Source organism: Magallana gigas, chromosome 4 (assembly GCF_963853765.1).
Source record: "Magallana gigas chromosome 4, xbMagGiga1.1, whole genome shotgun sequence".
Lineage (NCBI taxonomy): Eukaryota > Metazoa > Mollusca > Bivalvia > Ostreida > Ostreidae > Magallana > Magallana gigas.
The window spans coordinates 11,660,478-11,687,604 of NC_088856.1; the positions used below are offsets into that span (position 1 = coordinate 11,660,478).

At 33.4% G+C, this 27,127-nt stretch overlaps 1 protein-coding gene across 2 annotated transcripts; it reads left to right on the forward strand.

Annotated features, from left to right (window-relative positions):
- Nucleotides 1-45: 45 nt before the first annotated feature.
- On the forward strand, nucleotides 46-25,409 carry LOC105337304 (dual serine/threonine and tyrosine protein kinase). 2 transcript variants are annotated; one of them, XM_011441974.4, is made up of 15 exons: nucleotides 46-439; nucleotides 6,667-7,187; nucleotides 7,537-8,251; nucleotides 8,763-8,915; nucleotides 11,821-11,912; nucleotides 12,441-12,524; nucleotides 18,253-18,267; nucleotides 19,339-19,436; nucleotides 19,992-20,200; nucleotides 20,524-20,680; nucleotides 21,036-21,191; nucleotides 21,394-21,484; nucleotides 21,608-21,857; nucleotides 22,312-22,534; nucleotides 23,902-25,409. In XM_011441974.4, the coding sequence occupies exons 1-15, from the start codon at nucleotides 310-312 to the stop codon at nucleotides 23,984-23,986; spliced, it is 2,979 nt and encodes a 992-aa protein (XP_011440276.3). In that variant the 5' UTR covers nucleotides 46-309; the 3' UTR covers nucleotides 23,987-25,409. The 2 variants fall into 2 exon arrangements, with proteins under 2 accessions (XP_011440276.3, XP_011440277.3); XM_011441975.4 differs by lacking the exon at nucleotides 18,253-18,267.
- Nucleotides 25,410-27,127: the final 1,718 nt, after the last annotated feature.

Genomic DNA, 27,127 nt, shown 5'->3' on the forward strand with positions numbered 1-27,127 from the left:
ACAAGGTTGCAAGTTTATGACAACACTGCCTCAGATGCCCTTTGAGATTATATCCTAACAAGGAAACTTTTTGATATACTTGAAACAAAGACGAAGACTGTCACAACTGTAACATCAATGAGCATGTATTTCAGTTATCAGGATTCATAAAAAAAAAAATACCAGGGCCTGTAAAGCGAAAAATGATTCTTGGTTGGCCTATCGGTAAAGAACGGTAACTCGTATTCCATTTTGTGTGTGGATATGAGATCTTCACACGGGAGTATGCCATGAACAATTTCCTGTATTACCTTTGGAGATTTAGTGCCTATGAAGATGATGGCGAATATTCCTGCGGAACTAAATCGTTTTTGTACCTGTTCCAAGCGCCTGCGGACCATTCTTACTGACACTAAGCGATGTTTTGACGACATTAACGAGGATGGGAAACAAGAAGTGGGTAAGTGCTGAACTTACTTTCTTTTCAGTTGTATTAACTTTCTAAAACAGAAATGTTCCAAAAATTAGCCGTCCTTTCATTTCTGACAAATTTCTTTTGTTGAAATTCATGGTATATGAAACATGCAAATACATTATTGATAAGATTTTATAGAAATAAATATTCAGTGCATTGTAGATTGTATTTGATTAAACTATGATTTCAATGCCCATTGTTTTTTTAACATAATCAAAGTCTCAAACTGTAAATAAGATTTTCCCATGATATTCTAATGTCCAGATATTTTGACTCACTTGTATCAACAACGGTGTGTATCATAAATCTGATCAGGGATAATTTTATTGTCTGTACAGGGTTGATATTAATTAAGTAGGTTAATTTCTCCCAAGATGATCGACACAAAAATTCTAGAATTTATCAGTGGATAGTTTTTTGATGAGAGAGAGAGAGAGAGACTGAGAGCTCTTAAAATTCATAGGGTTTGTTAAATCTAATGCATAGAAGGAAATTATTCGAAAATTTTTTAGTGGAATTGCAACAATGCACTAGCTCCTATTTGACATACATCTAAATAATGGTTGATTGTTAATTTCAATTAAATAGTCCCTTACTTTTTTTCCTTTTCACCCTTTCATGCCACTTATGAACATGTTTATTACATGTAATTTCATCCACTTGTTGCCATTGTTCCCTAATTAGGTTGTACTTGGGATTCAAAGGGCAAAAAACACTCCTTATGGTGCAACAATACAGTTGGCGTCTTATTACATAATTATGTCTTTGAGAGAAAGATATTCGATAAAAGTAACTCTATTTTTTTTTTTAATATTAGTCAGAGAGTTGCCTATCTTGTTATAAGGCTCCAAGCTCGATATCATGTATGTTCCAGCCTAGTGAGTCTACAGATACACCCAATTTTCATGGGACACTCCATAGTTTGATATAAACCTTCAACTTGTTAAACCCTGGCAAGTAGATGCCATATACAAAGAGAAATTAATTATTGTGAAGAAAACTTAAGCACCTTATGATTGTACATTGTAAACATAGATAGACGGGGATTAGGAATTTTTGTCCTTGAAATGCTGAATAATGATTATTGATGCAGCACATAAGTAGATTAAGTACAAGAATCTGTATACAAGGTCTATGTGTACAGTGTATTGATAAAGATGTTTTCAATGACATGTATCCATTGGCAATATATTGCCCTAAATATCATAAAGTTTTTTTATGCAGATGATTTAATTTCAAAACTGCACTCCTCTATGTGCAGAGGCCTTTGACACCCCCCCCCCCCCCCCTCTAAAAACTAAACTCATCCCTCACACCCCTTATTAGGAAAATTTCTGTGTGTTCGCACTTATCCTCATTTATCAATCTTGTAAAACATTTGTTTTCTTGAGTTGGGTTATAAGACTTTGTAGTACTCGCACTTGCTGATATAGCATTCTGGAAATTGGAAATTATTACTGCGTCCATATCATTTTAAGTCACCATATCAATTTAAGTCACCAGATGGCATGCACAGTTCTGTCTACATCATAAATCAGGCAGGTTGCAATTACATGGGTTAATTACTAATTGTGGTTGTCAAAAGGTTAATGGTGGAAATTATAGCAACGATATTAAAGGCCCTTAATGATTTATGAACAGTCTTTGACAGATTTAATATGATTAAAAATGAATATTAATTTAACTGTATGAAACTTGTTAGTTGCTTGAAATACACACCATGAAATATAAGATATAATGGTGTATTTGTTTCTTTTTCGCATTTCAGAAAATTTGCAAACATGGGGATTTTTTTAATTAAGGTGTTTTTTGCAGTTTAAAAATTTCTCTTATTATCTTTATAACAAAAAATACTGGATATAATTTTTGCGCATTGAATATTTTGCAATATAAAAGAGGTCGCAAAAAAGTGAAAATTAGATTATCGTGAAAATTACGGATATACGGTATGGTCTCTTACACTGGAGGTGACTAGGTTTCTTTTCTTTTGTCTATACTTCCAACAATATCTCAATATGCCCAAGTTGGATTTTCATCAATTTTTGTTTTATGTGTTTTAGTTTGAGTTAATTTTAAACTTGCTAAAACTGAACTTTATTTATTTTACAACGATTGATAAACAAGTTCTACAACTTATATTACTATCTCTCGTTGGCACGGATGTTAGCGCGAGGGGGTCTTTGGTGTGGGAAGAAGCCGGAGAGAACCCACGTGTCCAAGCGGGCGACCGCCATACCCTATCACATACGACCTCTATCGATCACGGGGATCGAACTCGGGTCGCAGCGGTGAAAAGCGAGTGCATTGTCCACTACGCTACCTGGACACCTAGAAACTTGCTAGATAAAGCTTCCAAAAACAAGGAAGTCTGTCACTGATTGAGGTTGACTTTTGTCCCATTTAATCAACAAGTGCATGTACCAGCTAAAGTAGATCAGTCTTACACTAAGATCAAACCACATTTTTTCATTAATTGATTTTGTTAAATAATTGCCAACTAAAAGTACCGCATCATTTAATCAGTGGGGACTGGTTAGGTTGTATTTTGTTTTCTTATGATTGACTCATTAAGTGCCATCTAGAAGTCTAGTACATTCTGTGTCATTTGGTCAGTGGGGACTAGTTTGGTCAGGTTGTGTTTAAATTTCTTATGATTGACAGGAAAAGGGTGCATTGTTTGCTCTATAAAAAGTGTTATCTATGCAGTACAGTGTTGTTGAATCGGTCTTCCTTGTCTAAACTAAGCAGTATATACTTATGACAAAAATGTGAAGGCCGCAGATCACAAATTAATGGTACATGTACAACTTGATGAATTGCAGTACAATTATCCATTACTGTCAGTACACATCAGTCTGTTTTCTCTATCCTTGGACAATAAGTAGAGGGCACACTTGGTAGATACAAGAGAAGGTGAAGGACTTTAAGATAAATTGTTAAGTGCTGTACAGAGAGACAGTGTTCAGTGTTAGAGGGGCCTGCTATATGTATGTACACCCTGACTGATAATTCATCTAGTTTCCTTCCTTCTGCTGGTCCCCCTTTCCCCCCTTTGAACACACCCCTGAAATCACAGATACACAGGCACAAACACATGTGTACTAAATTCATTCTTTGTTACTTTGTAAATTATACAGGAAGGCCCCCCCCCCCCTAACCACTTAAACGTTTGATTTAATGGATCTTTAAAGTGTCACTCTTGAATTATTGTGTATTATTTCATCATTCAAAAAATGATATTTTAATTATATTAGATTGCATTGTTTAAGCAGTATTGATAATTTTTCCTGATTTTTTTTAATTGTTGGTATTTTTCAATTTTTTATAATTTAAAAAGATCATAAAATTTGCTGCTGATTTATGTATTCATGCTACATGAATAAAATCAAAATTTTATTGTCATTCCTGACTACGGTACTCTGAAAAGAAGCCCTCAAACATTCATATATATTTGTATACTTTGAAACTCTAAAGATCTACAATTTTAGCTCATGTATGTCTTTCAATGCAGATATTAAAAAAAAAAACTTTAATAATCTATTCAAAGACATTTTGTTGTGACATTTCTCCTACTAGAAAAATGTTTTTTTTAGCTGAAAAATATGTCTTCTTCATTTCCATTTGCAAACGTGTCACAAGAAAGTTTTGCTTGACATGTGATTGAAATAAACAAGACTTGAACCCGACACCATGGGGTCTCTGTTTAAAATTAAAACATATGACTTAATAGTTGAAGGTCATTCAACTCAAGTGCAAGTTAGTACACAGGTCCGGTTTCAGTTGGTCAGAATCATCAAGAAATGTACTAACATCTATTTATTAATGATATATGTGATTTTTTTTGGTATTACTAAGTGGTTTTAGGGAGTTTTTTAAATTAATCATTAAATGTACTTAATTATAATCTGATTTTATTTGATCTTTGATGAGATTTTTTAAAACGTGTACTGGTACTCTAAGTACTAAAAAATGAACAAGATGAAACATATTTTCTTGAACATCATTTAAATGGCAATTCAGGCTCATATCAACCACTTTACCTGTTTAAGATTGGAAAAACAGAGCTAAAATAATGACATGTTCAAATTCATAAACTTGGCATTACAACTCTTTTACCAGTATGACGTTTTACTTTTTAATGATTTTTTTCTCCGCAATTTCCTGATATAAACCATGTGTGACATAGACGAATGTAGCGATATATTTCTGTACGACTGAAGCCGACCTTGTATGAATCACACTCGCCTTTGTAGTTCCTATAGTCTTGTGACTCAAGGCTCCTAATAACCATATCAGGTGACCTAAGGTCGCATAGCTATCTCTAAATAACCCTGAGTGGCAAGAGCTTATTCATTTTTTTTTAAATTCCGTAGGATTTATGCATGACAGATATCATTTTAACAAAAGATTTAACTTATTGTACTCCTTATTAATTTTTTTTTTATTAATATTAAAAATTATTTAAAGAGAGAGAGAGAGAGAGAGAGAGAGAGAGAGAGAGAGAGAGAGAGAGAGATTCTTTGCAAGATTTTCATGGCCTGCTGATTTTTTAAAGTAAATGAATCATAATGATCAGTGCTTAAAGGTGACTGAGGGGACAGAGTTGTTGGGTCGTACATAGGATTGAACATTTTGCAGATTGAAATGACTGGAAATTTTTTTTTCACAAGTATTGAATCAAGACTTATAGAAAGTATGATAATAGAACAATTTCAACAAGACCTTGGACTTTCGGTAGGACATGGCTTTCTATTTTTTGAGTCAAAACAAGTTAAAAATGACGCTGGATTTAAGCGAAATATGCACCAATTGCGTAGTTCTAGCTCAAAAGCCAGACAAATTATTTTAATATCAAAAAGCCATTACTGAGTGGCCTACAATGAAAAAGACAGGCATATGTCACAATACTGTTTGACACAACTACCTCAAGTCTAAACTCTTGTTAAAATGGTTTTCTAAGAACAGTACCCCATAAAACTTATATCTATGTATTTATTGTTCTTACTGAAACATTCCATGTCTGGGTTGATAGCCAATATTACTTTGCATATATAACAGGAACTAATAGTGAAGAAATTGCATAATTGATAATGAAAATGTTTTACACCCATGCATTTTATCTGCTCTCATAGGCATGTTACGGAAATCCCAACATTTGTGTTAATTGATAATATCTGTTTTTCAAGTACTTTTTTTTTATGTTGGTATTTATTATTTTTATAAAACTAAACTCAGAAGTGTCATTAAATATATTCAATAGTCAACGTTGATGTACCAGGCAGTATGAAAACACAAGACTGAAGTATAATTCTAATGTAGGTGAATTTGAAGCATCCAGTTATGTATTGTGTGGAATGGTTACACATGAAGTCACTAAAAATTATTATTATACTTTCATGTTAAATACTGAAATCTGATTGGATTAGATGCAGTTGGTAATCCATTCTATTATGCTCAGCATTAGCAACACTTGGCAACGGGTAACACAACGAATTGTTACATGCGCGTAAATTATGCTCGACGTACGCTTCGCCGTAGAATTCACTTCATTTCTATATAAAAGCAGTAAAATGTTTTCTAAAATTAAGACATTCAGTATAATAAAATAAATAGTGCCTGTTTGGGAGGGTAACTTTTGAAATTGATACCCCTCGAAACCAATTGTCAACCTCCGCTTCGCGTCGGTTGAAAATGGTTGTCTCAAGGTGTCAATTTCAACAGTTACCCTCCCAAACAGGCACTATTTATATTATGTTACCAGGTTGTTGGTTTTTTTTAAACAGTTGATATTATTCAATTCTTTTGAATTGAGATGAATACAATTCTGTCAAATCATAATGGTTTATATGTCAACAAACATTTCAATTCTCTATTTATTTTTGTAAGGGAAGAGGCCAGATATTTCTTTAAAAGTTCTTAATTGTAAATTTTGGTGTGAATTTTTTTTTACCAATTAAAAAGTCTTTGAAATTTTAAGGTTATACAAAAATGAATTGTTATTCAAGGTCAAATATAATATGACCCCCCCCCCCCCCCCCCCCCACCACCACCACCAATGCACGCACATTTGATTTTATCATTGTCCAGAAATATTGAATATACAAAGATTCTACTGAAAAAACATGGACATGTATGGTTTCTTGATACTGAAATTAATAACTAGGTATTGTCTGATTAAAGTGTGAAGTCATAAGTTTTGATATTTCCTATAGGACAACTGTTCATGGTGGAACTTCTCCAAGAAGAGGAAGAGGAAGTGTTGTCAACGGCAACCAAACCCCCTGGGATTGTGATACTGGGTCAGAACATCTATACAAAAGCCCGACTCATCAATGAAATCTTCAACAGAAACTTGTTTCCCCTGGAGTTCAGCGAATCAGAAAAAAATGGCAACTACCGCTCAGTGCGATTCAAACATGGACACAATTTATCCGTTAGTCTCCAGTTACCAGACGATTATGACCTTGTGGACAACTTGGAGTCGTATAAAGGACCGTGGAAGACGATTCCGCGGAAAGACCTGGAAATCAATGACAATGAGGTCGGGGACCCTGCCCTCGGTCTCGCTGTGCTGGAGGTGAATTTGAACCACGTGCTCCTTCGACACGGAGCCAGGGTGATAGTATCGCCCTCCTCCCCCAACTGTGATATAAGGAAGGTGTACACAGACTGTGTGCAGGAAGTCTCGCCCATACTCATCTATTGTTATGAAGATGAGGTCCTGCCAGAAAAGGTGAAGTACTTAAATCAATAAAGTAACTACAAACAGCATCACTTCCTATGAATCCTTCATGGTAACTATGGTGCTGCTCTTTCAGGGGAAATATAGCTAATTTGGGGAAGATTTAGTTGGTAGATGGTATTGATGATGTAAATGAAACACTAAATAGCCATTACGTCATATTTCCACAAACTATGTCATTTGCCCTTCAAGAGAGCAGTACTGCAGAAATTGTTAAGGGATTTATAACTGAATAAAGTTTGTATTGTAAAAATCTAGAATACATAGTCTTCATTGGTACCTTTGGTTTACATACTTGATAAATTGATTTTATATTTTGACACTATATTGAATATTTTAGGATCTTCAGTTATTGAGAGAACTTTCCAATGTCAGCCACTATCAACCTGTGTGCTTTGTAAGAGTTCCTCCCCCTGGCCAGAAAAACATGGACTTAGATCCCCCAGATGGCGCCCCAACTAGTCAAGAGGATATTCAAAAGAGGCTACAAAGGGAAGTAATACATGAGAAAGAGAGTCATCAAAGTCCTAGTGTTGATGAACCTGTTTATAGGGTCATGCCCGACTCTAGTTATACTAGTGTGCCAAAAGAAATCTTGACAAAAGTCCTCTCAAACTCTGATGTGTTTCGACAACTCTGTAAAATAGGATACTTGAATGATTCACCTGGTGTGCGCAGCATTCAGCATTGTATTGTGTCCGACTATTATGAGGTTGACAGTGAACTTGTAGAGAATTTTGAACTCTTCCCTCAGAAGTTTTTACAGTTTCTACAGCAAATTCTACAGAGGTACTTGGTGAATTCTTCCACGGTTTTGAATAATTCCCATGCTCGCTGTCTCAACATGTTCATTATCTCGGCCTTTGACATGGCGAGGGATATGCTTATTACACCAAAAAAGCTAGAATTTGCCAGAGAAAAGGAAAATGAACTCTTTAAACAGCTGATGGAGATGGCATCAAAAAAAGGTGATGAAATCAGAAAAATGATTGCAGAAACGATAGGTGATATGAAGGATCAACTGATTCAAAAAGCAGAGGAATACGAATTTCTAGGTAAACAGTCTGAAATCTTCCGTAGCCTTAAAATATACATATAGAATAGTTTTACATGATCAATACCACAATACACAGGTAGCCCTAAAATATAGATATAAAATACCTTTACATTGTTACTTTCATAATATACAGATAAAAATTCTTAATTTTTCAGAAATTTTTTAATTTGTCAATGTGATAATTTTAAAGAAATAACTCAAATAAGTTATTCATTGCTTAAAATTTCATGCAATAAAATAAATAGGAAAAGGGCAATTGTCAAAAATGAATTTTAGCGAGATGATTATGTTTTGTCAATAACCATGATAACTTAATTTCCAGCTTGCCATGTGATATTAACAATGTTTATTGAATACAATGTGTCTAGCAAATTCAAAACTCACATTTATCTCAATCTAGAAAATAAATTAGTAGAGCAGACACATTCACAAGTTCAAAAAGAACAATTCAAAAGAAGACTTAATTTGTACCTGTCTAGATGATTAACAATTGCTGCAATATTTTGTAGGTGTAGATTTCAATGAAGATGGAGAAATTCTCACCCAGAAAGGTCTGAAGATCTGTACGTACCAGATTCAGGAACTGGTTCTTGGGGCCCTGAACCAGGCAGTGGCCAATAAACTGCTCGAGTCCATCGACATCCTACGCGAGTCCTACACAGGTACTTTTGTGAACTCATTCATGGCCATCTACTTGCTGACTCGACCCAAAACCATAATCTGAGAATAGTCATTAAGTTTACAGTTTAGTGACTTTAATGGGTACCCATTACCATTGAATTGACATCATCATTGAATAACAAAATTTGGTTTTTTTTTCATTATTCTTAAAAGTTAATCCACTAATACCTGCAACAAAATTGGGCTCCAACAAATATAAATGACTGATTTTTCTATAGATAGAAATTTTTGTAATGTGAAAGATATTAAGTTCATCAATCTCAGTGAACACTTTCACAAATTACTTGGATGCCTAAATTGAACTCATTCTTTTTCTGCTGATGTTTTAAATAAATTAGAAACATGTTTGCATCAATTAGAAATGATGGATTATTAAGAAATATCTCCATGGGTTCATTTCCACCAAACATTTTTGACTCTGAATGTTTGATCTCTGGCTCTGTCTATTAGAGCTGGTCTATAACTACAATGACGTATCATTGACAAAATAAAAAAGCGTAGAGTTTAAAGTGATCATTTATAGACTGCTATCAGGCAGTACTGATAACAGTGCATATGAGGTCATAAGATTTTTTACCAAGTGTTTACAGAATTGTCTTGTTTGTCAGAGGATAAAGGGTTTATGTCATTCTTCCGTTTGTAGTTAAAAAAACCCAAATTAAACTAATTTTGTTTAAAAATGAAAGATTTCCTCAGTTAAATTCCTAAGTTTGACATTAAATCTGACCCATTTTTTTTTAGGAATATTGTACTATTTTATTTGAACAGATTTTTTTCAAATGGTTATTTTTGCAATATCAAGGCATTATGATTACGGTACATCTAAATGTTGTAGAATACCTCATTAGGGTTTTCAATTTGATGATTAACCTTTTACAATTAATCTCTTATTCTGGATTGGCCATAACATAATGCTCCATTTTGCTACCCTCCAATTGTAAAACAAATTCTCTATATCCATGCACCAAACTAAAAGGTACATAAACTAAATGGCTAGTGCTGTACATTTAGGAATTTAAAATGGAAGTACTTGAATTTCTCTGTAAATGGTTGCAATATAGTCAAGAAAAGAAGATGAATGCACCAGTTCACAATGCATCAAAAAGGTCTTCTGGATTTTTTTTCTAAAACTGCTGTTACAGTTAATAGATATTGAGCTGGATGACTGTGGCCATTTTTAGACTGTACTAATTTCCTGAAGAAGAAGAGCTCTGTATTACATGTAATATACAGGAAACTCATTCAATTTTTGGACTTTTTCTTTGCTATATAGTAGTGCATGATGGATAATTTTTTGACTGGCATTGATCCAGCCTCTTTTTATAAATGTTCTAAATTGTGTGGCATTAAAAGTTGTATGTGACCAGCTATCATTAGATTGCTGACCTCACTTTCACCATGTTCTTGGTCATCGGCATTTTGTCTTCTGAACAGACGACATACAGCAAGGGTTGTTTTCCTGTTAACCTAGATTAGTTTCACATTGTAACCATCTGGTTTTTATTTTTGTAAGTTTCTAAATTTATCTCTTTTCTTGTAACTTGTTTACATGACATAAGAACCTAAATTTAAAGTCTGCTAGTACATGTAGTATACTGAACACATGTAAAATAATAGCTATAAATATGATATAATAAATGTAATGCGACAAAATAAAATTTCTAAATAAAGATACGGAACAAGATAAATCTTTATCAAACAGATAGAAGAGTAGATCAGCCATTGGCTCTATATACCCTATCGTACTGTTATCAGTTATAAATCAGACTTTGATAAATTTTGATCATTGTGTTATAAATGTCAACTCGATTAGTTCATATTTAGTTCATATAGTTTATCAGCGGTAACCTTGGTATAACTATATCTCTGTGACTGATCATCAGAAGTTATTTACCATCAACAGTTTGATAAATTAAGGTCGATGGCTTTGTAGTGTCGGAGTCAGTGGACTAGACTTGGATAAAAAGATGAGATCTGTTGATAATAGCATTTTCTCTGTAAAAATAAATGGGGCACAGAAAACTGAAATATGACCCCTGAAATTTTTTTAAAAAACCATGTACTGTAAATTCCGCTCTCCTGATGTACCTACCCAATTATTTCTAACATAATCTCTACAAAACTTTCGAGTTATAAGGAGTTTTTTACTTCTCAATTTAACTTAGGTTCATGTTTGATGGGTTGATTTATTATTTAAAGGTACATTACCTTATACTATGTTGTGATAAATGAGTAATCAGGTTCGGTATACAAATTGTAAAATGACAGAAAAGGTTCTTATTAATGAATGAATTTTTAAGTATACAAAAACACTAATTGCTATATTTAAGGTTCTCCGATCCTCAGCCTCAAAGTTTTTTTTTTCATTATAAAAATGCTATTTTTCATTCAAACTTTATAAATGAAATAAAATAAAAAGAAATTTTTAAAAAATAAAAATAAATTTTTTAAAAATTAGAAAAAAAAAAATTGTAGTACCGGTGCATTGGTGGCTCGAACCCGTTTACTTCTATGTAGTAGATCACCGTGGAACCACTAAGCCAAGCAGTTCGTTGAATGGCTTAGCATAATATTAACACTTCAAGACTAATTAATTTTGTCTATATAAAGGAAGATTTATGCTACGAATAGCAAAATTTTGGATAATTTAGAATTATTGAATATGCTGAGGATCAGAGATCATTCAAATCTAAATTTTTTCAGTGTTTTAGAAAACTATCTGCAAGACATGTAAAAAAAAAAATGAGATATCCATACTAGTATTACTTTTTTTAAATCCAAGGATGCTGTCTGGAAATCAAATTTTAAATTTTTCATCATTTCATGCCAGGTTCTTTTTTTCTCTTCTTCCTTGAATAACAAAAATACACATTTGTTTCTATATAGGTACCCTTCAGCGATGCCTGGAGAGTCTGGAGAGAATTGACAAGACAGACGGCAATGGTTCACCGGGGACAACCAGCGAGGCCCTCAAACAGGTTATACAAAAAAAATGTACTACTATATCATCCCTAACACCCTAGCTACTCTATTTCCCAGTTCTTAACAAATGCTTATTTTCATTTCAAAAAATATTTTTTTATGTTAGAAATAATATTAAGTTTACCATACCTTTCTTGTTGGTATTTGAAATTAGATAAGATTGTATCTCAATGCTTTCAATGAGACCAAATTTTAAACTCTTTTGCTTGTAGCAAATTCTAGGTTATCTGAAAAAAAAAAAATACAACTCTTAAAATTTATTTCAGATATTTAAGAGTTAGTATCAATCTCTTTTTGGAAAATCATATTAAAGAATATGTTAATAATTTATAAATCCTTGAAATAATATGGTTTTTCAAGTAACCTTAACCAATACATCAACATTAACTTGTTAACAGTTGCAGATAACAGGAAAAACATTTTCCTCTCTATCATTTAAGTCCCTTCATGATTTATAGCTTGATGTCATTGTGAAGAATGAGACATGAATTGTAATTGCTATTTCTGACTCTGATTTTATACAGATCATGAACGCAGCGTACCAAGTGGAAATCAGTCTACAGTCCAGTTCCTCCTTCATCAGGGTTATACTGGAACGGATGAAACAGGTAACAAAGGATTGGAGTATTGTAGCCTCTCTCTGCTCTTTGTGCATTCACTAGTCTTGGCCTTACTACAGTAGAGTAGAGAAGTTAATTGTGTGTGTCAGGTATATATATGGGATTCCTACAAGCTCTGGCTAGAGGGCTAACCCTTTAGCTTGATCAGTAGAGTGCTGTTTTGCATGCCAGAGGGCCCGGGTTCAAACTTAAGCAGAGGCAATATTTGTGTCTGTTACATATACACAAGTTTACAGTACAGTTAGAGAATAAAATGTGCAGACTTTGCTCATTTTACTGCAATGTTTTTACAATGCATTGTGATTAGTAAACAGTATTTCATTACAAACTGAGTAGCTAGTGTCAGATTCCTTCATTGTTTTATTTGAGAAATATTTCCTCTAGTCTTTCGGGTAAAATAAAAATTATCAGTTAAGTACAGTCAAACTTGCATTAAGCAGTCACCTGCAGGAGGCACCAAAAGTGACCTCTTAACAGAGGTGACCTTTGAATAAAGATTTGTGAATTTGCCAACATTAAATACATTATTAAAACAATTATCACAATAAAACAATAATGTATCAAAATAATAGATAAAGTTATTGATTAAATGTTTTTATACCCCTGCTGTGAAGGAGAGGGGGTATACTGTTTTACCCTTGTGTGTCTGTCTGTCCGTCCATAACAAAAATTTCTGTCGCATTTATCTCAGCAACTATTTATTGCAGATGCTTGAAATTTTTACACAGTGTTTGTTAAGGCATGCCATATTGTGGGATATATTTTTGTACCAATCAAACGTCAACTTCCTGTTAAATGACGACTTTGCTTATTTTTTAACCAAAATTTTCAACAAATTTTCGTCAAAGATTTCTCAACAACTATTTATCGCAGATGCTTAAAATTTTTACACAATATTTGTATAGGCATGCCATATCGTGGGATATATTTTTGTACCAATCAAACGTCAACTTCCTGTTAAATGAAGACTTTGTTTGTTTTTAGCCAAAATTTTCAAACAAATTTTTGTCAAAGATTTCTCAGCAACTGTTTATCGCAGATGCTTGAAATTTATACACAGTATTTGTATAGGCATGCCATATTGTGGGATACATTTTTGTACCAATCAGACGTCAACTTCCTGTTAAATGACGACTTTGTTTATTTTTAGCCAAAATTTTCAAACAAATTTTCGTCAAAGAATTCTCAGCAACTGTTTATCGCAGATGCTTGAAATTTTTACACAGTATTTGTATAGGTATGCCATATTGTGGGAAGTATTTTTGTACCAATCGGACGTCAACTTCTTGTTAAATGAGTACTTTGTTTATTTTAGCCAAAATTTTCAAACAAATTTTCCTCACAGATTTCTCAGCAGCTATTTATCGCAGATGCTTGAAATTTTAAAACACTATTTGTTTAGGCATGCCATATTGTGGGATATATTTATGTACCAATCGAATGCCAGCTTTCTGTTAAATGTTGACTTTGCTTATTTTGCATATTCACATCAGAGCGGGGGTATCACTAGTGAGCATTGGCTCACAGATATCTTGTTTTTATTGTATCTATTAAATTTACAAATAAGTACAAATATGTAACAATGCATTGTGCATGCATTTTATATATATACATACATGTAGTTTTTTAGCTCACCGAGACGAAGTCAAGGAGAGCTTATGCTATACCCTCGGCGTCGGCGTCGGCGTCCGGACCTGGTTAAAGTTTTTGTTGCAGGTCCTGTATCTAAGCTATTACTTGTCCTATCTTCACCAAACTTGCATGGATGATGCATCTGGACCTACTTATGGACTTGAAAGACTTGGATGCTGAATCTGGGTCCTAAATTTCAGATGCTGGAGGAGGTTACGGTTGTTGGACCAGGTTAAAGTTTTTGTTGCAGGTGCCCTTTGATAGCAGTATCTTAGTTACTGCTGGTCTGTACTTCACCAAACTTGCATGGATGGTGTGCCTTATGATACTGATGCACCAGACAGGCTTGAGTGCTGAATCTGAGCTATAGGTTTCGGATGCTGGAGGAGGTTAAGGTTTTTGGAGCAGGTTAAAGTTTTTGTTGCGGGTGCCCATTGATAGCAATATCTAAGTTACTACTGGTCCTAACTTCACCAAACTTGTATGGATGATGCGTCTTATGATACTGATGCATCTGACAAGCTTGAATGCTGAATCTGAGCAATAGGTTTCGGATGCTGGAAGAGGTTAAGTTTTTTAGAGCTGGTTAAAGTTTTTGTTGCAGGTGCCCTCTGATGATTAATCTTAGTTACTACTGGTCCTAACTTCACCAAACTTGTATGGATGGTGCGTCTTATGATACTGATGCACCTGACAAGCTTGAATGCTGAATCTGAGCAATAGGTTTCGGATGCTGGAAGAGGTTAAGGTTTTTAGAGCTGGTTAAAGTTTTTGTTGCAGGTGCCCTCTGATGATTAATCTTAGTTACTACTGGTCTGTACTTCACCAAACTTGCATGGATGGTGTGCCTTATGATACTGATGCACCAGACAGGCTTGAGTGCTGAATCTGAGCTATAGGTTTCGGATGCTGGAGGAGGTTAAGGTTTTTGGAGCAGGTTAAAGTTTTTGTTGCGGGTGCCCATTGATAGCAATATCTAAGTTACTACTGGTCCTAACTTCACCAAACTTGTATGGATGATGCGTCTTATGATACTGATGCATCTGACAAGCTTGAATGCTGAATCTGAGCAATAGGTTTCGGATGCTGGAAGAGGTTAAGTTTTTTAGAGCTGGTTAAAGTTTTTGTTGCAGGTGCCCTCTGATGATTAATCTTAGTTACTACTGGTCCTAACTTCACCAAACTTGTATGGATGGTGCGTCTTATGATACTGATGCACCTGACAAGCTTGAATGCTGAATCTGAGCAATAGGTTTCGGATGCTGGAGGAGGTTAAGGTTTTAAGAGCTGGTTAGATAAAGTTTTTGAAACAGGTGCCCTCTGATGATGATATCTTAGTTATTACTTGTCCTTACTTCACCAGACTTCCATGGATGGTGTGTCTTATGATACTAATGCTTCTGACGGGCTTGAATGCATAGTCTGGTTTCGGATGCTGGATAAAGTTAAGTTTTTAGGAACAGGTCACATGTTTAATAGATGATAGTACTATTTCAAACTTGCATAGTTGATTTAACTGTAATATGAATGAATCGCAGAGGTAGCTTCAGATGCAGAGCTTGATCTCCATTATCAAGGATGCTAAAAAATAAATCTTAGTTATTACTGGTCCTAACTTCACCAAACTTGAATGGATGGTGTGTCTTATGATACAGATGCACCTGACAGGCATGGATGCTGAATCTGAGCCATAGGTTGCGGATGATGGAGGAAGTTAAGGTTTTAATTGCTAGTGCCCTCTGATGATGATATCTTAGTTATTACTGGTCCAAACTTCACCAAAATTGCATGGATGATGTGTCTTATGATACAAATGCACCTGATGGGCTTGAATGCTGAATCTGAGCCATAGGTTTCGGATGCTGGATGAGGTTTTGTTTTTTGGAACAGGTCACCTGTTATATAGATGATAGCTTGCATAGTTGATTTAACTTTATTATAAATTAAATGCAGAGGTTGCTTCAGAAGCAAAGCCTGATCTCCATTATCAAGGATGCTAAAGAAATCTCCTACCTCACTCAAACCAGCTCGATAGATAGATGTGTTTGTTGATAAATGATATAACATGATTCCTATGATAAAGTATTGTATGATATGAAACAATATTGTTTGATATGATACAATATGATATCATATGTTATATTATAAAAAAAGTTACACGATACGATATGATATTGTATCAATTTTTTTGATATTTTATGATATGATTATGTATCATGATATTGTTATGTATAGTATTGTAAATTATGATACAATATTGTATAATATTATATTGTATTTTTAATTTATTATTTTATCACATGATACAATTACATAAGATATTGCAAAATATTATATTGTATCCTATGATACAATATTGTATATTCTATAATACTGTATCATACAATATTGTATAATATGATATTGGTTTCTGAATCAGTAATATAGAATTATATCACATGAAATTGTATTATATGATATTGTAATATTATATAATATTGTATCATACGATTTTGTATGATATGATATTGGTTTATATGATATATTATTATATCACATGAACTTGTATTATATGATATTGTAATATATTTTATTGTGTCATATGATGCAATATGTATAATATAATAATGTATTTTATAATATTTTACCATATCACATAATATTGTATCATTTGATAAGATACAATGTTGGAATCAAATTATATTGTATTATATGATATAATATCATATAATGTATCAAATATGTTTCAGTGTCATTCAATACAATATCATTCTATATTATACAATATAATATTATGTTTCAGTGTTATGATGTATTATGTAATATGATATTGTAATATGATACTATATTGTATTATATTTTATGATATTGTATTATGTGATCAAATACAATAAGGTATAACACAATACAATGTCATATCATACGTTACAATATCAAATCTCATTATTGTTTATTACGGTATTTTATTTATTATATGATATATATTATATTAGAAATATGACATGATGCAATATTTAATTTTATATCATTGTATTGATTAACATATTAACATATGATTATCATAAAAAAATTTATCAGATGATATACGATATTTTGTCAAAACAGAATCCATGAATATCCAAGATCATAAAGTATGATTTTCATATAAATTGATAAAGGTGGTCTTATGAAGGTGATGTCTCATAAGGGTGATGCTCCGTCTCGGTGAGCTTAGTAATCTATGATTACCTATGTTTTGAATTATTGAAAAAAGTCATTACGTGGTAAAACCATGTCGCTGACATTTTCACAATGATAACACTAACTATTTTCATGAGTACCGTATATATAGTAAACAAACACTTTTATTACAAATTAACAATTAAGTTTTTAACCGACCGTATCTTAACTCAAAATCATATTATTAAATCAAGCAATTTTCTCTTGCCTCGCTGCAGACATTTTTGACACCTATTTCATTCATGTTTATAAAACAAATATTGTTAATACATGTATAAACAATTCACTTGATTCCCATTTGTATCTAATCAGCCAATTATGTATTATAAATACATCGTTAATTTGGTTTCTCTCACCTCAAGCGTATAATTATTGTTTACATTTACTACCCGACATTCGGAAGCCATGTTTAAAATCCCTGGGTGCAAATAATGGGACTGGCCAAAATGGCCGCCTAATGCATGTCGACTGTTCAGTTTTGGATCAAAATATGATGACCACTGACCGCGTTAGACAGGTGCCCGCTTTTTAGAGGGCAATTATATAGGATTTTTCATCGGGAGGAAATAAAATGACCGCATACAAAAGGTGACTGCTTAATAGGGGTGGCTGCTTTGGCAGTTTTGACTGTAATAATAAAATGTATTCACACGCTTTATTGTCTTTCTGCACTTTCAGTACTTTGATTAAGGCCTTCTTTACTACTTATTTCTCCATTAGCTGGTAATTAAAACATGATGATTAAAAGAATCTCATTAATACATGTATAAAGCAGATTACAATACATGAGGAGTAAAAAAAATTCACATTTGCTAGAATTGCACCTAAGCAGTGTGACAGCATCGCTTTTTGTGTAATTAAAAACAACTTTATGCTAATTTTATAGAATGTGATTATGAAGGTCAGTAAAATATAGAATTGGATGATGCTCATGCACACAATTATTGTACATTGATTTCCTCATCATATAATTAATGCCAAATATTTCCTTAATTAAAAGTACCTCACGTAGCTTAATTTGACTATCTAACTAACCAGGTGCTTGTATTAAATCTTCTCTTAGTTTTTGGAATGATTTGTGTTTGAAAGGTCATGATCATGTAGGTAGAAAAATGCATGTTTAGTGACTGTAATGTCTAAAGGTTAATGCTACGTAGCAAGTTTGGGCAACAGCTGGAAAAGAATGCCACTTCCTAATCAATACATACTAATAATTACATGTACTAATGGTTACTCTAGCTAGCGTATTAACAAATCATTTTAAGCAGATCTGCTTAATTTTTCATCAAAAACATTTATATACAACCCTTTGATTTGAGCAATACATGTTTTTCATAAATCTAATGAGAGTATATCAACCGAATATGAAGTCCAAGGTTTTTGTTATCAGTTGATTCATTCTTATGTGTCCATAAGAATATGTATTGACCAGTATTAAAAGGCTATAATCGCTTTATCATAATATTAAATATATAACTAATACTTTTGAAGATTACTAAAGTAAAATAATTTGTTCATGATTTATATTGGTGTGAAGTCGCTATGGTGACATCACAAAGCTGCACATTTCAAAACCTAGCTGTATAGAATATTAAGGTTTGTAAACTTACAGCACGATCATGCAACAAAAAAAGACTAATTATATGCTTTGGGAAATTACAATATTAAAATAATTTTTTGTAATAATCAATAGAAATTAGTTTAATGAATATCCGTAATGTTTGATTAATGCTTGTTGATGTGAAATTTTTTAACCTTGATAAAAAAATAATGATAACTTCATCCGATGTTGGCATTGTAATTATCATTTTTCATCCACTGTTATCACATATGCCTTCTTTTAGCTTAACTAACATGGTCGAAATAGTGCCATCATGACAAACATATATAAACTGTATTCAATATAACAATCTATCATTACGTCATTGACAATCAATCAATCAATCTATTATTCAATTAATCAATCTTCCAGCTTGTCCAGTCAATGCCATGGAGCACACAGCCAAAAATAGATTTGGAGTGGAAGAGGAAGGCGGCCTCGGACATGCTGAGTAGTCTGAGTGAGGCCAGGTAACCCGATAAAGAGTACCACCACAAATATTTTATTTGGTGGTCTGTTTAGCTCATTTCATGTTAGGAATCTCAGAAAGAGTCTGGTGTTACGTTCAAAGACCATTGATGCACTTTAGTCTTACATTAGGTTTTCTATTTCATCAGGTTTCTGACTAAAGATACTTTACTGTATCATATCCCTAATACCTATACATGTCCTTATATAATATTTTTACAGTCTTGTCGTAAAGTTTGCACAGAGTGACTGTGTTTCACAATGAGATGTGAACATTTTTAGAAAATATGTGCATGCATGTGCAAATCTTGGTCAAAATCTTAGTCAGCTCAAAGTTCTCAATAATACTGCTAGTAAACTGACTAGATTGAATTCTGAGCTTGATTGTGACATTTAAATCTGCTATTTTTGATTTGGGTATAAGTGAATGAAATTGTTTTATTTGACATCCATTCGACTCAAACAGAATTTTCATAGTTATATACAAAAAGTACAAGTATTCGTATTAGATTATTTACAAAATGTAAATATTCATATTTACTTTTACTTTCTCACAGATTGGCCAAGAATATATCCAGCCAGATCAAAGAAAGGCTGAATAAGTCCCATGATTCCTTTGCGAGTGCTCTTAAACAGTTGGAACAGAAGCACTCAGGACGACTGGACCGTATTGAGGAGGGACGATTAAAACTGCGGAAAGTTCATGCCCCGCGAGTAGCCAAGGTCGCTCTGGAGAGTACATCACTGATGGACGTAATACTGAACGGTAAGTTTTATATTTGACTATGACAAGGAATTTTTTGAAGCACAATTTCACAAAACTTAGTTCCATTTTAAGTGTTTACTTGACGTTGAATAGAAACTGAGGTGCCATTTTTATTTGCCTAAAGAGAAGTAACGGCCTTGTATCTATATTTCTTAAAGAAATATCATCTGAAAAAAACCCTTCAATGTAACATTGATTTGATTTTTTGAAGGAATAAAATGAATACCAGTATGTGTAATATGATGATAATGTGTCCATGTAGATTGCTTGTCATATACTCGTATTAAGTGACATAAGTGACAAAATAACTTTGAATTTTGTAGGCATGCCCCAGATGGGACGAGAGATAGGGCGAGGTCAGTATGGAGTTGTCTACTCATGCGATTCCTGGGGAGGGTATTCCCCTTGTGCCATAAAATCAGTTGTTCCCCCAGATGACAAGCACTGGAATGACTTGGCTTTAGAGTTTTACTATACAAAGTGAGTTTGATTTTTGTATAATATTTAATTTGAACAAACAACCATAAATTAATTTCATTGTGGAAGAATTTGTTGTCCTTACTCATGGTTTTAAGGTGTATGCACCATGCTCATGGAAATCCACTCTTATGATAACTTTCTCTACTGTTTCCATACACGTATTGAATATTAAAATGCTAATTATAGCTGCATAAATTTAAGAGAAATTAACCTTCACGAGTCATTCATTTTTAGCTTCTGAACTTTATATTTAGTCAGAGTCAGCTCTTTCATCAGATATCATAAAATGAAAAAGGTTAAATATTTTTGAATTATTTTTACATCTCTTCCTACTTTGTTGGGTTTTGATTGACAGGAATATCCCCCAGCATGAGAGAATCGTGGCCCTGCGTGGTTCAGTTATAGACTACATGTATGGGGGAGGGAGCACCCCCGCGGTTCTACTCATCATGGACCGCTTACAGAAGGACCTGTATGGGGCCATCAAACAGGGTCTGGATTGGTTGTCAAGGTAAATATCAAAATAAAAGGTCAAAGGTCATGTTACATCTATGGAGCCATCAGGCAGGGTCTAGGATGGTTTTCAAAGAAAATGATAAAAATAAATGACCAAAGCCCATATTAATCAATTTGAGATTCTCAAGGAATTTAAATAAAATATGTGGCTGTTCCTAGTTATAGAAAATTCAGTTTATTTTATTTTTCTCTTGAAGGATTGTTGTAGCGATTGATGTAGTGGAGGGGATTCGATTTCTCCACAGTCAAGGCTTAGTTCATCGTGACATCAAACTTAAAAATGTGTTGGTAGGTACATTAGTAATTAGTAATGCTGAGTTTAAAATATTGTTTTTAAGTTTAAAAACCGTCAAGAATCCATACCTCTGTATTCAAAACTGTTTATAGATTTCTTCCATAATATTATTTCAGCTGGATAAAGAAAATCGTGCCAAGTTGACGGATCTAGGTTTCTGTAAGCCAGAGGCGATGATGAGTGGGAGCATTGTGGGTACTCCTATACACATGGCCCCGGAGCTCTTCACGGGACGGTATGACTGCAGCGTAGACGTGTATGCCTTTGGGGTTTTGTTCTGGTATGTGTGCGCTGGAAATGTGAAGCTACCTGGTGCCTTTGAACAGTGTGCCAATAAGGATCAGCTATGGCAGAATGTTAAGAAAGGTACGCTAAACAATGATAAAAACTTTGGTAATTTCAAGGATTTATATAGAAGAACTGTACATTCTCACTTTTCGGGGATGAATACACTGTATACATATGTGTAATTTTTAGTGCAATACAAAATTAGTACCCTTTCATCATAATGGCATACAATCATTGGGAGAAGATATTTTCTGCAATTTCATGATTTAAGATACCTCTTGTTTCCAGAGCAGAATTAGATTTTTTAGCATTACAATTGATAGAGTTACAGTTCGACATGCTCTTGCTAATATATGCCAAAGCTGAATCCTAATACAGTCAGTTCATATATATTTATGTATCATGACTAATGTATACAAAGTAACAACAACTAGGAGGAGAAAATCAATAGTACATATTACTTAAATCACATGTTTGTTCTTCAGCAATTTTGAAGTTGGCATATTTTTATGATTTTATTGTTTGCATGAAGGACTACGTCCAGAAAAGTTAGCGGTGTTTGATGAAGAATGCTGGACCCTGATGCAGGAATGCTGGGAAGGTGACCCCATGAGGCGCCCCCTACTGGGAAATGTGCAAAAGAGGCTGCAGGATCTACTGTCCACTTACAAGAAAACCCAGGCAGCCAAAGCCAAGACACAGCAGCAGAGCAAGCCGCTGACCAGACGGATTCCCTCCAGCGGATCTAGAAGCCAGTTTGTATCTTGATAACTGAGTGTTGTGTAGACGCGCTGGAGAAGGGGTCAATTAACTCATCTTAAACTAAATTCTTCCGGGCATGTGTGTGATATATGCTTGCATTGAGCCTAATTTAGACAAAGTAGTGCACTCCTGAAAGTTGTATTTGTTGTTGTTATTGTATAGTTAATTCCTGTACGATTTACAAATTGTTTATTAACATCATAGCTTTGTACATGCATGCTTTTGTGTTTTGTTACATTATAATATAATAACCATTACTCTCCTATTTTTAAATGTGTGACATCATCATGTATATATATATCATACTTCCTAAGAATAAGACTTAGTCCTTAATTCCTATTTTCTAGATTTGAATCCCTATAAAAATAGCTGAATAAAGCTATCGTTTCTGTTATACCAGTCTTTATTTTTTAGACAACATATTTTCTCTTCTTAGGTTAATTCTGGAACCATAAGAACTTGAGGTTGCATAAATAAGGTTGAAAAAGTTTCGTATTGCACATCATTTTGTTTAGGAATACATGTCCATCATCTTCTTACTCTGCTTCTTCTCTCTATATATTAGTGAAATTTTTCTCAGGGTATGGTAAACAAAAAGATACCTCTCTCAGTCTTGTGATTTGTTTGTTAAATGTGTGAGTAGATTTAACGTACTTAACAATATATTCACAGATCCAGAATTTTTTCGGGGGGGGGGGGGTTGGAGAGGAGAGGGGAGAGTCAGATGGATATCTAAGCTTGCCAGGGAGGTAAGAGGCATATTTTTGGTAAATTTTGATATCAAGTAAATTTAAGAAATTTGAAATTACTAGGGAACGTCCAGACCCCCTCCTTCTAGATCTGTGCATGCATTATAAATCACATGATTTTTTATAAAACAAAATCCAGAATAGACAAGGCCCATTGTTTTTTTCCATTTATATTTTAAATAGAGCCGCTTATAACCAGCTTGTGTTTAGGTTTGCATCATGCACAATAAACACAGCTGATACACGCTTTTCTTTTTTTTGCTTTTAAATAAAATTTGCCTGGTAAAAGTAGAAAGCTTTAATGCAATTAAAATAAAGCTATTGTATCTATAATATGTAAATGAATGGTAGATAGTATTAGTGTAATATTGACATTTTATTTTGATATTTTTATAATTATTTGTTCACATAGTTGCTGCTTCTATGACAACACTTCTTATTCCTTTTTTATGCATGTTTTTCATTTAATATTGTTAATTCTTCTACCAGTTAATATGAACATTTTTTCTTGTAATAGTCAGAAACATTGCCTCACCAGATAAAATTTGAAGGGGCGGGGCAGACAGGGCGGGGCACTAGCGCTAGAGCTTCATCTGTCCATTCTTTTTCAGATTCTGTTGCCATCCTGAGTATTTGGAGTCAGGAAGCTTTGACAACTACCCTTTTGTAGAAATTGATGAGCAGCACTTTGAATAACTTTCTTTTGACAGCTTTGCTTTAATACTAAAGCATTAAATGTGCCTGGTTTTACATCAATATTTATATCGCATTGTTTACCAGGTAGAAAAGTATTTCATGTCAACTCTGGTCATGTACTTTGTAGCAATGCTTATAAAATGTTAGATTAATTTTGATATATGTAACCTATTTGGGGTTTAAAATAAGCTCTGTAAATATTGTCATTTTTTAAAATGTACATTCCTAAGTGCTTTTGAAAAGAAATTGTTTTTCATATATTTATGATTATTCATACCTACATATTTGTATAATGCATTAGTAGTACATGTATTTTGTGCAATTCTTTTTACTAGTAAAACTACTTTAAATTTATGCATTATGAATGCTCCACCAATTTCTTGCTTTTTATTATCACATGCAATCATTGACTGATCATGAAAGGTATTTTTTTAATTGTTAAACTTGAGCAATTTTTCTTGTTAAATTCTGTTACATGTAAATAAATGTGTTTATTAATTTTGTATTACATGTATTAGGAATGGTTAACCATTCAAATATTTTGGTTGTTTTGATATATCCAGTTGAATATCAAAATTTTGATATATTGTACATGTATTATGATGATGTATTGAGATTACAGTTCCTTACTTATCAAAGGGTTTTGTTGTTGTTAAAAAAAAATCATTGCATGCATGGATCTAGAGGATGGGGCGAGACATTTTCTAGATCCGCAATTGCATTGTATGTGCCACACATACATGATATTTGTATAAAGCTGTTTTTCTGAGTAGTACATGTACGTGATATGATATTGTTTAACTGTACATCTGGCCTATTCATAAGTTTCATTTTGTTTGAACAAATTTGTACAGTATAAATAAACATTCAAGTTTAGACTTCGATTAAAACCCGCGGTCAGTCTTGCACATGCTTATTTAGCGTGGGACAACTTGCTGAATTTTTCTCGTTTTCATGAATAATTCATGCCTTATTCTGATTGGTTCCTTCACACTTTTGTAGAGACAGTTCATCTAGTCATATATTGTCTGCTCGAATGTATGTTCTCGTATCATGATCCTTAAAAAAAAAAATCGCTCTCTTATTGGTTAACAGAAAATATTAAACAGTCATGAAAACATAAAAGTTGGCCAATGGTCAGTAAAGGTGGGGGTTTCCCATGATGTAGTATGAAATAATTGTTGTAAATCAGTTATGCGCAATCAATAATTTACGTGTTTTACGAAAATGTGCTGTCGTCTTGAAAATCCACATAGCGCGCATCTAAACTGATAGCGTTTGTTCCTAATAAAAATTGTGAATGTTTTTATTGGTTGTTTGATAACTATATTGATGCTGACAAATGTTCACTGTTTTTGTTATTTCAGATTTTTACACCAAATGAACTAAAATTGTTGTAGTCATGAATAAAAGCAAATTCTTTTGTCGTTGTCACATTTAATTTTCCTTAATAGGTTTGTTGGAGCCTTTCGTATATTTTCAAGTCGGATCTTATTCTCGGATCCTCCAAAACTTACTGCTGATGCGGTGCTTACATATATCAAAGAAAGGTTTTTAGGTATTGACAATATGATGTACACCTTAAATGTACCTTGATAGTAAATGCCTTGTTCCGACTTTAAAGGATGGGGCATTAACTGCTTGATTTTGTGAGAACCGATTTGTTAATCCGAAGCTTTTCCGTATTGTGGACGGATACGGTATGGTGATTCATAGGTCTCTATAGTGACTGCTTGAGGTCTCTATAGTGACTGTTTGAAAGGGGAGAAACGATAAAATGTATATTTTTTTTATAAAACGTGTTTCTTTAATAGCTATGAAAAAGGCAAATTTAGATTTGTTGTAAGCAAGTAAACATTGAAACGTCAAAAGAACTGGTAGAATCGAAGTACTGAAAGCCGGGCTCTTTTGGTGTGTCTTTATGCATATTGTGTAGTAAAGACTGAAAATCTCTCTCTCTCTCTCTCTCTCTCTCTCTCTCTCTCTCTCTCTCTCATGCTTTTAATGTCGGCAAAGCGTCAGAGAGCGACCAAATTTTGTAAGCGGCTATACATAAAAAATATGTCTGTCTAGTAGAAGTTAAAAAGTTCAACAATTGCTGCCTTGATTTTTGCAATAAGCATTATATATTCAATCCCCATTTCTTCATCGCGCAGCAAAGTAGTTCATGGAAATTCATGCGCATTGTAGGTGTCCAAAATGCATAGTAATGTTTTAAAAACACGTCATTAATAAGAAAACTCAAAAAGATAGACAATTCATTCGAAATTCAAAAAAAAAAGAAACAAAATGCCAACACTTTTGACAAAACGTGGCTCTTTGTGTAACTATTTGGTATAGCGGAAGCTTTACCTTGACGCTGTTTGGTTTTTTTGTTTACTTTTGAAGTTGTGCTATTTATAGTATCATTGGCGATTTGCCTGCCTATAGCCAGGACTCTGCTTTCAGCAGATCCCGGCTAAAAAGTAGACTTTAATCTGTAATTGCTGCTTTTGGTAATTAGACTATCTATACAATGGACGACACAATTGAAGAATGCTTTGAAAGCATAAATTATCTTTTGTATCTGATACCTAAAATATTGAAAAAATCCGAAACCTAGAAGTCTGCGCAAAAATCTAATTTTAGCATATTAATTATAAACTGATAAATTTCCTGCCCAATGTAATATCTTTAAATGATTTTTAAAATGTTTTTAACCATTTGTTGAACTTTAATATATCGTCGTAAAAGCTTTGAAGAAACTTTCAATTGAAAGTAAAAAGTTTTAATGGTCATATGAGATAATAATCAATATTTTCAAAAGGAAGAAAGAATTCTGTTTGCAAACGTAAATTTTCATACGAAAACATCCTGTAGGATATGCAGGAGTTTGTTGTGTAGTTGGTTTAAAATATCGTTGTGTTCTGTCATTTTTCTTCTGTTACATGTACTCCGAAAATGTATATGATTCCATCTAAGCACGCTTGCACGTCGAAGAGATTGTGACATCTTATGCCTTTTAATCTCTACAATCTACTTTTAAAACTAGTCACTGGTCAATTTCAACTTTAACCCTCCTAAACAGGCACTATTTTTTTTATTATCCCGAATTTCTTAATTTTAACGAAAACTTAACTGCTTTTATATGGTAATGACGTG